This window comes from Carassius auratus, unplaced genomic scaffold, assembly GCF_003368295.1.
Source record: "Carassius auratus strain Wakin unplaced genomic scaffold, ASM336829v1 scaf_tig00216047, whole genome shotgun sequence".
Classification (NCBI taxonomy): Eukaryota; Metazoa; Chordata; class Actinopteri; order Cypriniformes; family Cyprinidae; genus Carassius; species Carassius auratus.
In genome coordinates, this window is record NW_020528379.1 from 312471 (window position 1) to 327576 (window position 15106).

Below are 15106 nucleotides of genomic sequence, written 5' to 3' on the forward strand. Positions count from 1 at the left end.
AATCCAATGTATAGTTGACCTTTGGTGCTTAATACTATAGCCCTAATCCAGAGTGCAGAACATCCAGTAAAAGTAAGTTGGGCTCCCACACATGACCGCTGCAATCCAGCTAGCCTGACTACATTAGAATTTATGCTGTTGTAACCCAGGGTAAATATAAATAGAGAATAATAGTAAAATTAATTAATAAAATTAAAGTAAAATATAAATAGTAAAATTATATGGTTCTATTTTCCCAGTCACCTGAACACACCCTTCATTCATATCGTCGTGCAGGAGTCACATGGTAGGTTCAGTGAATGCTTTCAACCAATCATAGCATGCAAGCATGTTTTACAAGCTGCGGTGAGTTTCCCCAATCAGTAGTGTGAGGGGGAAGCCACCGGAGCAGTTGCACTCGGTATGTCTTTATACAAACAATGCTTTTTCGCTTATTTCCATCTTAAATGCTTGTTTAATTCTAGCATGCGATCCTGTATTTGTAATGTCCACCACCGTCGTCTTTAGAAGCCGACTAGTGCCACGGTGTGTCGAATATCTGTAGGAATTGGTGAGTCTGTTTGTTGTTGTGTCCGCTAGCATGTTATTATGGCACTGACAACTTTATTGGCATCCTTATTATAATGACGGGTTCTGCTAGCTTAATGCTTATAGCATTAAGCCATCTCGTTGTATTGTATCCATCCCTATGGAGTTCTATTGGGGTTTATAAATTGTAATGTAAACCTAGCACTTTGTTTCAAAGCTATGGTTTTAAGTATTTAGTTTTTCTGAGTTACAAGTTGTTGTTTACCCTCTGTGAACTACTGAACTTCTCTGCAGATTTGAAATATTTTGGGGTATTGTTGTTATTGTTTGTCTTTGTTTCACTTAATACATGGTACCAACACAAAATCTAAATTATCTGTCTCTGTGTTATTATTTGCTTTTTCAACACCTCCCTGAGACTAACTTTATCTTTTGTAATCCAATCATCTATAGGTATATTTAACACACATACCTGTACCCTGTGTATATGCTACACTGTCATCTGACTGCACTTCAACATGGAATATGTGGAAGATTTTTATTAGTAAGATTTTAATCAATCCAGAATAATCAATGTGAATCTAGCCATTTTTGTTGCTAGTTGTTTTTCCATTATAATCCTATAGGTAATGGATAAAGGAATATGCTTACGTGCAGGAATGTACAGGGCTAATGAATAACATATGGTTAGACATACATTAAGGACCTCCCCTCCCTAGGGACTTAGGTAAAGTGTAATCTAAAGGAAAAGTTTTACTATTTGGAAACGCCCTGTATACGGTATATAATGAGATGCAACCTAGCATTTCGACAGAACTTCTTGCAACAAGCTCTCGACTTTGTTTTGCTTAAAATAAAGTCTTTTCTTCTGAGAGAAAAATCCCTGACTGAGTTTGATCCTTGGGAGAACTGGCAAAATACACCACAGATTTGGCACCCCAGATGGGACTGGAAAGGAGCAGAGTGGACGACTGCTCTTGAGCTGACTGATGAGCAACACACACACAGTGGTGGCCACCATAGAATAAGGTAAGCATTTTTGTCTTATATAATTAGTGTGTGTTGTTGACTGGTCAGCTCTGAGTGGTAAGGACACTTAAAATCTGCTCTTCCAAATTTAGAAAAATAATATGATATCTAAATTGAAAAAGGGGTTTTACTCCAGAAGAAATAACTGCATGCACATATTTGGTTTATTAATAGGAAGGCCTTGGAAGGCAACCTCGATTTAAGACAAATATGGTGTAGGCAGAAAGACATGGCATGCTGTGTGTCTGTGTTTATCGGATAGCTGGGCCTAGGTAGGACAGTGATAAACGGATAAGCAGATTAGTTAAGGAATCGCGAGGAAAAGTCCCATGGATACCGCTTTGAGAATGTATAAGTGAAATTCTCGAAGGACTGAATAGATGGGCCCTTAAGGACGCTCTAGGTAGAGCGAGCTCTAGGAAGAGCTGTGTTTTGTTGTGTGAATGTATCGGTGTCCGGACTGAATGAATGTGGGAACAAAGAAATTCTGTGTTGGGTGGGTAAAAGTTGCGCACCATTCTTGGACCGTCACTTCAGGGTGGCTGGGTGGAGTTGGACGCAGCTAGTATCCACTTGAGGGGGATGAATGTATTATGAGCCTTGATAATAAAAGGACAATTAATGTGTGATTATCCCTTAGATAAAGGGAAAAAGTATGCAAGAATAAGCACTCTGGCTCAATAAAGAGTGTAGCAAGTGTGAATGGATTTAGGAAAATAGCATCAATAAAGTTTGAACCAAGATCTATAATAGATTTTTGCATTTAGGATGTCTGTGTGAAAGGGGAGAAAATTTTCTGAGCCCAGTGCAGTGGGAGTGAGAACAAAGGAGGACGTTTCCACAGTAAAGTTGTATCACATGGGTGGAGCAAGAGGTGCTCTCCCCTCCTGGACCATCACTTGAGAGTGATCAGGTTACTGAGACTGGTGTTGAGAAAGGAATGCAGGAGCCCTAAAACAATAAAGTCAACTGAAGGAAGGTTGTTTTAGAGAAAAATAAATACAAATGTTCCAAGAAATGGACTAATATAGAAATGGCAGATATGGTGGAATATAGAAATAATAATAAATTAATTAAAATAAGATATGCATTTATTATTTAATAACTTGTCTGAATAGATTAATTTAAAATATGCACATGCTTAAAACTTTTTTTAATACGTGAAAACATCTAGAATTTGTATCTTGTTATCCCTGGGACACAGTATGAAAGTTAATCCATTACAGAGTTTCAGAGATTGGGCTTGTGTAAATGTAAAAAATAAAAGAAATAACTTGTGCAATGTGGAATGAAAGCAAGATTGGGTGACCAAGTTAATAGACATTTTGATTCAAAAGCTATAGGTATTTTACAATAGGAAGGGAACTAGTTGCTTAAAGAATTAGATTTAATTATTTTATTTACAATAATAGGAATTATTTTCTGTTGGTTAGGAAACATTAATTCACAAATACCAGATTATTCTGAATCATGTATGCAAATATAGAAGAAAAATTATGATTGAAGTCTTTATTTTACCATATGCATGTCTGACTGTTATAAAAGGAAGGTTTATTTTATTTTATTGCAGTATACTTAGATAATAAAGGTAGCTGATTTCTGCATTTTGCAAAGAAGAAAAAATGCTTGCTATTTTCCTGCAATGAAGAACTTGCTTAACTAACAAAGAATAAGAGAACTGCTGTTTTCAACCAGATGATTTAGTTTTTATTAAGGGACCACTGAAAGAGGAGGATTAAAATTTGAAAAAGAGCTGAGTGCTCAGAAACAATTTGGTCAGAAGTTACAAAGATGCATTTGATTAATGCAGTCTCTGAGTGTTAAACTTTCAGATGACTTCTGGAACAGTGCCTTGACAAAGGAAAGCAATGAGATGGAGTCTTTCGAGGAATGGCAAAGCAGCAAACACAGCTGCAGAGAGAAGAAGAGGGAGGGGCTGATGGATGTTCCCCTCCCCTCTTAAAAAGAGAAGAACACACTTCAGCAAGGGGAAAGACTGAATCAAAGCAGGAAAAGGTGAATCTTTCACTTGAGACTTTTCCTGAGGTTGAAAAGAACATTATGAAATGCAAAACTCTGGCAGAAAGCAACCAGAAGCCAGACTGAGAAGAAGCAGAAAAACAACGGAGACCGTACACCACAACATCAGGTCTTTAAGTGCCATCACAGACTGACGACCCAGTACAACAGCCCAGGCTGATGATCTGACCATAAGGACTTCCATCCCTTCAGTGCACAGGTCCTGCATATTCAATGAACACTATAGAGACTGCTTCAAATGTTAATTATTTTATTTCATTATTTTATTTACTATGTTTTAATCTTGATTATTCACTGGTCTCACAGCACTTCCTTAAATTCTATGTTTTAACTAACTTTCTCAATCTGCTTTTCAATAGGTACCAGTCCAGCCTCATGTCTTAAAGAAAAAATAACTTTGACAGACAGAAGTGAGTACTTGACTCACCAATCAGATAAACATGGAGCTGGATTTGGCATAGTAAGACAGTTTCATTAAACAACTAGGGGAAAGTGCATAACTGAATACTTGACAACAATGCTGAGCGCTTTGGGAAAGAAGAGAATAAATAAATAAATAAAAAGGGTATCTTGATGAACAATAGGAAAAATATATATGGTTGAAAAAATAGAAATATTGGTCACTCCATTTTGTTTTAAGGTAATTTTCTAAGATAAAACTGAATAAAATAATATTGAATAAAAGATTATTCCAAAGATCCAAAATCATGTAATCACATATACTGTCATCACTGGGGATAACCAGATGGAAATGTAGATGGTCATGGATCCAAGATTTACAGAGATCTCCAATCCTCTTCTCAGAGTTGCTCATGAGCAATAACAAAAAAGTATTTGACTAAACTTTAAATTAGACAAACACATGACATTTGAGAAATGATAATTGGCTCTCTCAAATGCCCAATGCCTAGGCCTAATACTCTAAACAAATTAATCTAGGAGATTTTGGAAAAAGGAAGGAAAGAAAGAAAAGAAAAGTTTTTGAAAAAAAAAAAAAAAGAAAAAAAAGGGGGAGTGAAAGTGTGTGAAAAAGTATGAATGATGGTGTTGTATGGCATGAAAGAGAGTGTCTGACGAGACACTGAGGCAATTCAATCAATTTGCCCAAACAGCTGTATACAAATTTGAATGTGGGCCCACAGGGCAAATTTATGCCCAGACAAATAATGACCATGGATGAATTTGGTTAAGTTTCCTGGTCAGTACCAAGGTCTTTGTTGTGGCAGAAATAAAAACAGTGCCACACATGCGCAGCGTAATACATGGGAAGGCAGAGCAAAGCACGCTTGCTCTGTCTACCCAACATTTAACTTTCTTTTCAGCATATCATGATGGAGCAGATTGTGTCAAAAAGATGAAATATTATCTTTCTGACTGTTAAAATAAATGCAGTGGGTTGAGTGTTTTCCAGGGCAAAAGGCCTGTGCTACTGAGCAACATAGGCCTAGATAAATTATCCAGTGATATAGTGGAACTCAGTTTACAAAACAAAGAGATAACAAAATAAGCAAATTGCTCAGATTAAAATTGAAAGGAATTAAAAAATAGTAAAGACAGCACAGGAATTGTGAAAACTCAAAAAGGGGCCAAGACAGCCCTCAACCCACATTACATTTCCACAGGTCACACCAAGAAGGACGACTAGCAGATGAACAAATAAGCATGCTTGATAACACTAACAAAAAACTCTGAAGTTTTCCATTTACAGGTGACAGCAGTTCCAGTAAAGCCAAGGAATGCTTCGCTCCGTCAAAGAGAACCAGTGAGGGTGCAGTTATGATCTCAAGAAAGAGCCTTGCATTAATCAGCAAAACGGTTACAGAGTGACACCTGAGTTCACATCTCTAACCTTAAAATACTCCAACCAGCTTCAAAAACTCCACACAGCATGAAGTGAGGGATGAAGGGCGTGCTAGTAACGACCCACCCTTGCCAACGAGGGAAAGACCATTGCAACGACTCGCAAAGAGTCTCCCTGGTGAAGGTGGAATGAGAGAGTGATGGGACTGCTAATGAGATCAAAATACTTGGGTGCAGATATGAGCCAACAAATAGAAAAGAAAAGGTGGAAAGAGAATGTCAAGTAATGTCAGATCAAGAATTTGGAGGTTATTAGAAGGGAAATATAGATGTAGGAAGATTTGAAGGGAGAATAGAATGAAAGGAGCAAAATAGAAAAGCTCAAGATTTGTAAACTGAAGAAGGAAAAGTATGTGTTATGTTTGGGGGACAATGCTGTATTTATAGAAGGGAGCATTTAATGAAGAACTGATCAAATTGAAAAGGCTAAGAATGGTGATAAAGAAAATGTTGGAAAAGATAATAAAATGTAAGACTGGTTTGATTCACAGTTAGGAGCATGTGGAGCATAGTTTATAATTAAATAGGGAAAGTTTTTAGGAATGGCATTAATGACAGGATATTTACTATTTTACTGTATACTTCCTATATTGAGGTCACTAGTCAAAGCCACAGTTAAGCAAATTAAATTCAAAGATATCAAAATAATGGGAAATTGATACATAAGGTATCTAAGCTGAAGGTCAACTCTTATAATCTTGTGATATTCAATGTGTGATGTGATTTGTATTTGTATGTGTATGTATTTTTACGCCTTTTATACAAAACTGTGATAACCAGGCAAATGCTGAACCAATTGCATATTCATGCTTTTAACAATGTCTACTATTAAAGAGGGGTTAGGGAGACTGGATCTTTTACTCACTCCATGTCAAAGTAGGAGAGAGATGTTTGGTCCAGTAATCCCTCAGAGTGGAATTTCATAATCTAGTCACTGGGGATAATACAATGTGACTTATTTAGTCACTAGGTAGTGTAACTAATATGACTGGATTATGGAGTAGCACTCTGGATAAGAATAATCAAATGTGAGACTTATTAAGTCTCAAAGGGGAGAATATGTGGAAGATTTTTATTAGTAAGATTTTAATCAATCCAGAATAATCAATGTGAATCTAGCCATTTTTGTTGCTAGTTGTTTTTCCATTATAATCCTATAGGTAATGGATAAAGGAATATGCTTACGTGCAGGAATGTACAGGGCTAATGAATAACATATGGTTAGACATACATTAAGGACCTCCCCTCCCTAGGGACTTAGGTAAAGTGTAATCTAAAGGAAAAGTTTTACTATTTGGAAACGCCCTGTATACGGTATATAATGAGATGCAACCTAGCATTTCGACAGAACTTCTTGCAACAAGCTCTCGACTTTGTTTTGCTTAAAATAAAGTCTTTTCTTCTGAGAGAAAAATCCCTGACTGAGTTTGATCCTTGGGAGAACTGGCAAAATACACCACAAGAACTGCATGTTACATGAGGGAAACTCAAACAACATCAGACTTGGTGAGAGAATAAAAAACCACAACGGAGGTGGTGACAAATTTGGGTTGATTTGAGGTTGATCCTGTATATTTTTTGCCCACTTAAACTCCAATTGAGACCTCATCGTTAAGAAGACATTATTTTGAGAAAATTTTTTTTTGGGAAGAACAGCAGATGGGATATAGAGGAAATACAAGACGTGTCACTTTCAGTAAGAGTCACATAATCAGCAGCAATAAGACTGCTTAATACCTCTCACTCTGTCATCAGTGACTCATTGTAGACTAGGGCTGAAGAATAATTCAATATCAAAATATATTGTGATAAAAATATTGGTGATATGATTTTTAAATACATTTACGATATTTCAATATACATTACCAGTGTTTCCCATACATTGATTTATTTGTTGTGGCTCACCACAATATCAACACTGACTTTTCCAAAAGGCTTTGACAGTTTCACTTCATTGCATAAACATGAGCCCTGCACATTTCAAAATCAAAATACGGCACAAGTGTTTAATATGAATTTATCTTTGAAGGAAACCTACTATCTTTCGAAGGCATTTTTATTTCATCTAGTAGAGTAGCACTGCTTTGTGTTCAGCCGTTACCGGGAAAACCTCATACAAGAAGATTTAGATAATCAGTTATCATCTAACAGATGATCAGCAAATATAATAAGCCTGGGACAAGGATAAATAAAAAATAAAAAATAAATATTTACATAAAGATTTAGAAGTAGCAGAAAGTAGAGGTATAAAAAAAAAATAATAAAAGACAAAAAAAGTGCCTGTAGTTGAAGAATAGTATAATAGTGCCTGTAGTTGAACCTTAATATCATTACAATGATTCTCTTTGGAGAAATCTATGTAACATAGCCTAGAAGTCTGTAAAATACAGGTAATTTTATTATATTATTTCATTATTGCAGATTTGTACTGAGTTTAGAGTTTGCGTTTTACAAGCATTTGTATGCAGATTGAGGAATATAATACCTAGGTTTCATTTTTTTATTTTGTTTCCTTAAAGAATTGGGGGGAAACATTAAAAGAACTTCTGGAAGTTCTTGATTTCTTTCTTTCCTAAAATACCAGGACAAAGATGACATCATTGCACATTAAGAGCATACATACATTTTAAACAAATTAATTACATTTTGACTGCAAGCACAACACAGGTCAAATGCGTTAAACTATCAGCTTCAACTAGAATGTCAGCCGCTGATCTGAAGCAATATTCTAGTTCACTTCATTTCAAACCAGACCACAATTTACAGACACATAATGCCTGATATAAACTGACAACCTCTGAATGTCGAGTGCACATACATAGTTCAGAAATCTAAATTTTTACTCAGGATATTGCATCATATTACATGGAAATAAAGCCAAACAAATCAACCATATCCCACAATGCCGTATTTGCACTTCAAAAACAAACTATTCAACAAAATGACTAGAACCACATTCAGAGCTAAATCTGACAAGACACAAACATTCAACGGCTGGTGCTTTCAATGTCTATTTCAGCATTGTCATTCATATCTACACCTCTTTCCTTTCAAAAAAGCCACTTGTCACTCCGAAAAATTTTTTTGCAGAGGGATAAAGCAGTGTATTCAATTCATAAATATCCCTTTAAGAGGGCTGTGTCAGTGATTTGTCACTGGGGACTTTTGGCATAGCTGAAATTGATGTAAAGGTGACATGTGAGTTATGTATGTGGCTATTGCAGGCGTTTTGATATCACTGAGGCAGGCAGGCTCACTAAAAACCAAACTAAAACCAAAGCACTCGACGCTCTCTTTACCAGCCTGCACAAGAAGATGTCATTCATTTGAGGGGAGAGATAACAAAAAAAAGAAAAAAGAAAAATCCCCAAAAAGCTTGACATGCACACACAAGGTTATACTGTCTCCTGTTCTCTGATGACACCTGTCACATAATATATGTGTGACAGCCATGCGTGCTTCAATGGGATCAATTGTAATAAAACTGCATCGCCTTCACAGAGCTATGAGTTTATGAATCTCCTTAGAGAAACTCAGTCATTTAAAATCCCTCTAGCTTACGGCAGTGAAACAATGTTTAGTTTCAATCTCCCCGCAGCCTCCGCATGGAGGGAGCAGCGCCACATGACAGACTGAACACAAACAACAAATAAAATGTGAAAATCAAGCAAGACACCGTCTCATTTCCATTAAATGATAAAGTAGCTGCACTGAAAAGAAATGAACTAATTTAAAACGGCTGGCCTATGGGTCAAGGACAGCTGGAGCAAACAGTCTTTGATTTTTCTTCCCACAGTCATACAAATAAAAACATTTTACATTTTCATTTTCAATACCAAAATCTAAGAGGCTTGTTATCTTTTCTTATTTGTTTGATACATTTTGCCTGAAAAGCCTCCAGGCTGTGATAAACATACTTAAAACACATTTTCATATGTAGATTATTAGGTATATGGCTATGTTAGATAGCGAGGCTGCTATGCAGTGGCACAGAGGGGACTGAAATTTCATGTCAGAGTCTACTGAAAGTCAATAAACAACGGAGCCGAGCGAAACAACTTGCATGATTCTAAGCCTCAAATATTTTTGTTTCCTTGAATTGTGAATATAAAATCACACAGTGTTCTTCTGACCCCAGGAAAAACTTTCAAGGAGTCCTGAAAATGTTCGATTTGTCGCCAATAAGCTATACTACAGACATACTGAGCTGAGCTCAGAGGAAATAAAGGAAGATTGAGATAAAGAGACGTTCAAAGAAAACAGAGCATTTATATTATAGATAGAAAAAAAAATAGATTTTTGGATTCAATCATTTTTTTAAATGACGTCGATTCAATATCGACTCTCAAAGGCCTCGAATCGATCTTTTCCTGTATTTATTTTAGCACACATTTAAAACAAGATCTGATTAACGAGAATCTTATCATTACTCTTCTCCAATAGATGTCACCCTTATTTACTTTGCACAATGTTCCAACAGAAAGCCTGTCATTCATTCAGTGCTGTTTATCATGGTGGAAATACTGTTGCTGAGATCCAAAAACAAAGGCATATGCTTGTTTAGCAATGTTTAGGTGAAATGCAATAGGAATACTATACATCTGCAGAAGCAATTGATATCACGCATAAGGCGCCATGATTTCCTCAATCAATAAATGAATGTACAAATGTACACACACAAATGCGCGGATGACGCTTGTGGTGTTTTTAGCTTCTGCCATCTAACTATGATGATATGAATACACGAATATCATCTCCAGATGCTCTGAGATTCACTTCATTAGCATTTTACCATTTCATTTGAGAAACTACCATTATATAACATACACAGCAGCTGCAAGTTCCTCATGGCAACCGTCAAAATAAGTTTAGTTAATGTTAAGAAACGTCAGAATATATTACTATTTAGCAGCCTTAATACTCAAATGCTACTACTGCTAATACATATTAATAAATCTATATTTCTAATAGAATAATCACTTTTTTTTTTTTACAGTAAACCTATTTTTTGCAGCACTTTGTTTGCCAAAAAACAAAAGGGTTTAATTTTCATTTGATTAGGATAAATTAATGTTTTTATACCCTTATATCTGATTACCAGAAAAAATATGAAGAACATTTTATATGGCCCAATTATTGTTTAAAGAAGGAACCTATACGAAAAAAGAATAGGCTTAAAATACAGGCCTGTGGTTCTTAATTTCTTTAAATCAATTCACCATTTGTAAACTGATGTGTACTGTTATTTTTTTTAAATATCAATAACATTCGTATTAAAACTATATTCACTGAATGTAATAAAAAAAAATTATAATAGAGAATCGAGAATAGATCGAGAGCTTGCGAATCGAAATTGAATCATATCACCACATCTGAATCAATACCCAGCACTAATGGGCAGGATTAGTTTCATCACCCAAGTTCAAAATAAATAAATAAATAAATACATAAATAATCACATCCTGTCTTTAAACATCTGTGAATAAAAGTGATGCTGGAACAGATGGCCAAAACTTAAATACATTGGAGTCTTAACTTACAAACTGCTGTGCAATTCACCACCAAAAAATGCAACAGAATATGAGCTAAAATATTGAATAACAGAACATAAATGTTTTTGAGTAGATCATAAACTATTGCAAATGTATTATCTGCATAAACATAAAAATGAGAGCTTTGTATATACAGAAAGCTATATGAACCTGTTGTTTCCTAAAACTCTCAATCTATGTCCAGTGAGTGAAAATCCTCTGCAAGCACAGCACGGAAAATAGGCAAGTTCCTCCTGCCACAAAAATAAGCCAATCACACAGTTGCTGTTTCCTGACTGCAGAATCCCTAGAGAGGTTTCTATTAACACATTGTGTCCATTTCACAGCTTAAAATAAACAAGGTTTTATCTCTATAAAGTCAGCAGGAGTTAAAAAAAGACAGCAGCAGATGGTGGAGAGAGGTTATCTTACCTCATTGGTGTTCCACCTGTGTCTCTCTTTTGGCAATGTAGAGCATTTTGGTAGACATTCAAGCAGCTTTTTGGGCAGGTATATTTTCAAATGTCCATGTTCATCTGCGGAAAAAAAAAAGTAAGAGGCAATAAGATGTTTGTGTCATTAATCACTACCCATGATGGATTGATGTAAGCATGCTAATATATAGGGATCAGTGTATGAATACATAACCAGTATACGATTTAATTTTAGATTATCCTTTGCAGATCTTCTACATTCTTCATGCACAGCACATAACAAGGATCATTAATTAATGGCCACCAATTATTCTGACTGCAAAGAGAGACTAATGAGCAACTTGCAGAATGAAGGTAAAAAATGTGAATTAATGAGCGCTATGAGAGACAAATGGTAAAAGAAATTGTGAGAAATTGTGATGAGAATCATCAGAATTCAGGTGTTTCAGTAATGGACACTCACTCCCATGGGCTTAAGGGGAACTGATGCTAAGCTTTATTAAGATTTTAACTACCCAATAAAGTACACAGCCACCCTGATCCTGACTGCTTGAAAGAACAGTAAAAAGCACAAATGCTGGCTAAAGATAAAAGAAAAATGGAATACAATTTGTTCAGGGGCAATTAAGGCAAGGATGTATATCAAGCTTTCTTTCATTCTTACCCTGTCTCTCGTTCATTCCTAGGAGCTTGGCAGGCCAGTCAAATCACTGCTATTTAACTTTCATTGTTAAATGAAAGTTCATTTTCAGTGAAGAATTTCTAAATTACAATGAAATTGTCTACAACTGTAAATTGACTCCAATTATAATCACCTTGTTACAACCAACTGCTGATTATACATTCACTGTCACCTACACCAACATGACATTCACATTCCATTCCAGTAAAACCCCTGCAGGAGTAAGGATGAATGCATGAATGGGTGGAAAAAAAGCTTTGACCAGAATGAATTTTCTTGAATTAAGAGAATATATGCGATCTGCAAGACTTTTTGGGGGGTAAAATAATCTTACAAAATGTGGTGTGTTTGTGTTATACATATACAATCATTAAAATAAATTTCAAATAAATGTCTACTGTGAAGCAAACAAATGTGCATAAGACATCTATTTTTAATTTTCTGAGATATTTATATTAATGTCATGATTATTTAAAAAAGTCATTTATGAGCTCAACCTACATTTCAACACCAGTACAATGACGGATGTCTAATCCATAACAACCATCTTGACAGGGAGTCAAAAATGTGACATAATATGCCTGAGTCACTGTCAAAAACGCCCCCACTATTTCCCTAAGGCTGTAATTGTGACAAACAATCATCTATCATTTGCGATTGAGATGCTATACCAAATCCTGTAAATGTGTTTATGACCATGCTTGCAAATCCATTTGATTTTCTCTGTCTCTAAGCTAATGCGCTTATATGTCACCATGTTTTCTGCTGCCACTCGGGTCACTGATGAAAAATCAAGACATATGCTACAGCCAGTTGTCCATCTCAAGGTCTGGTGGTTTGTGATATACTGTAGGACAATTATGAAAATTTTTAATAACCCTCATATAAGAACTTATTTCTCCACATCAGCGAGAAAGATATTTGCTTCTCTCAAATGACAGTGGCATCAGCTAAACTGGTCCATTTGTGAATTCTTCATTGTCATACAATCAACTGATATTGCAGACATCCATTTATTTCAAAGAATAGGATTTTTTCATCTGATTGTAATGAAAAATATGGCCTTAAACGACATTATCACTTTACAGATTTCTAGTTTTCTTTCTTTTTGTCTTCTACACCCAAAATAATATTTTCATTCAAGCAAAACTGTTAAAAAAAACATCGCTTCTGTACGGAGCCCCACACATGACAAGCAATAAAAAATAAATAAATTGTGCACACGATTTAGTAATTTGTTCCCTCAATGTACAAAATCATGACTGCATGTCATGTGTGGGGCTCCGTACTTCTGCAAAGGCAGAACAGATTTTTGCTTTACATGCCATAATTCACATTACAATCGTAGGGTAGTGTGATGAGAAGAGGTTTAATATGAGAGTCATACCTTAGCTGAATGAGGGATAACACATTCAGCCAGTCATTACCTCAAAACTAACTCTGACAGGGTAATCAAGCCCCTGACACAAAGTGGAGGTCTCTTGTATCACCCTGAATGGATAATGACCGACTGACTGTATATTTTCCCACTCATTACACAACTACTAACCAATTAAATAAATACAGAGACATAAAATAATGATTTGAAAAATTATTTTATAAATTGGTTATTGTGAATATTGTATGTAATAGTTTATCCATTATTATATGAAAATCTGATAGCTTAATTTCAATTTTTATATATTTTATTTTTTCATCATCAATTTCACAGAATAGTTTGTTTCAATTTAGAGGGACTGACTTTTAGTTGTCCTTCTTGTATAGCTATGCCACCTTTGAAAATGTTTTATAGAGACTGTGCTCAACAAAGTCTTATACTTTATTCAAGGAATGTGATTCTCAAGTGTGCGCTTCTTGTTTCTGAATCCTTTTCAATTTGTCTGAGAACCCCATGAAAGCTCAGACTTCTGTTTGTGAATATAAACCAAAGACCTGTGTCTCAAGCACAAGCTGACCAGAAATCAAAGATGTACACTTCAAATGGCAAACCCCCACATCCCCAGTGCTTCTTAAAGGCAAAGTGACCCTGCCAGTGCATTCTTCTATTACACCTCTATTTTTAATTTGCTCAGATGTTTGGATGTCTAAAGCTTTAAAAGACAATATTGGAGAATATGAACTTAAAGGATGATTGTGAAGAATGAGAATGAGAAAATGTGGAGCAGGAAAAAACAGCTCATTGAGAAGTAACCCCAGCCTTGAGCAAGGTCCTAACAAAGAGTTTATTGCTACCTGATAAGAAATGACTGTCTGTGCTCTTTTGTTTGGGGCATGGAGATAATTCTGGATATTGGAGTATGTGCTGAATGTGGCATACACTGATTGGAGGGATTATACAAGAGTAAATAAATTTTACAGTAGAGAGCTGAAACTGGTATCTGGAATCTTTTACTCACTCAATTAACAACAGCATAGGGCAATGAATGACGAGCCGCCTTCCAACATACAGATAAAAATTATTTATATGTGTTTCAACCAGTGTCAAAAGTAAAATCAAAAACATAATGGCCCAATAATTTTAAAATAAAGCCGTAGGCTTTTAAACTGGCAAATGGCTATTCTGTAAAATACAAATATGGGACGCTGGTGTCAATTCGCTGGGGTTTATTTGAAGCAATAGCCAAAAATACATTGTATGGATCAAGATTATTGATACTTTGTAAATTTCCCACTGTAAATATATAAAAACTTAATTTTTGATTAGTAATATGCATTGCTAAGCACTTCATTTGGACAACTTTTAAGAAGATTTTCTTAATATTTTTTTGCACCCTCAGATTTCAGATATTCAAATAGTTGTATCTCAGCCAAATATTGTCCTATTTAGTGTTGGGTGATATGGTCATTTTCAAATCGTCATATCATCAGCCTGTGAGATCGACGATACACTATATTATCGTGCATGGGTGGAGCAAGAGAGAGACTTCTTTGTTCTTGTCATAGCCTAACTATTTGGTGTTTTAAACCACGCATGTGCCAATAATCGGAAAAATATACTTTCA

General features: G+C 35.5%; 1 protein-coding gene across 1 annotated transcript in view; it reads right to left on the bottom strand.

The window, feature by feature from the left end:
• Window positions 1-12102, bottom strand: part of LOC113096960 (calmodulin-binding transcription activator 1-like) — a gene marked incomplete at its 3' end in the record, with an annotated part of 313244 nt that extends 301142 nt beyond the window's left edge. The window contains exons 1-2 of the mRNA XM_026262176.1: window positions 12087-12102; window positions 11421-11524 (exon numbers count right to left, since the gene is read on the bottom strand). Of these exons, the coding sequence (XP_026117961.1) occupies window positions 11421-11524; window positions 12087-12102 (120 nt within the window). The remainder of the gene's footprint in view (window positions 1-11420; window positions 11525-12086) is intronic.
• Between the last annotated feature and the right edge of the window lie 3004 nt (window positions 12103-15106).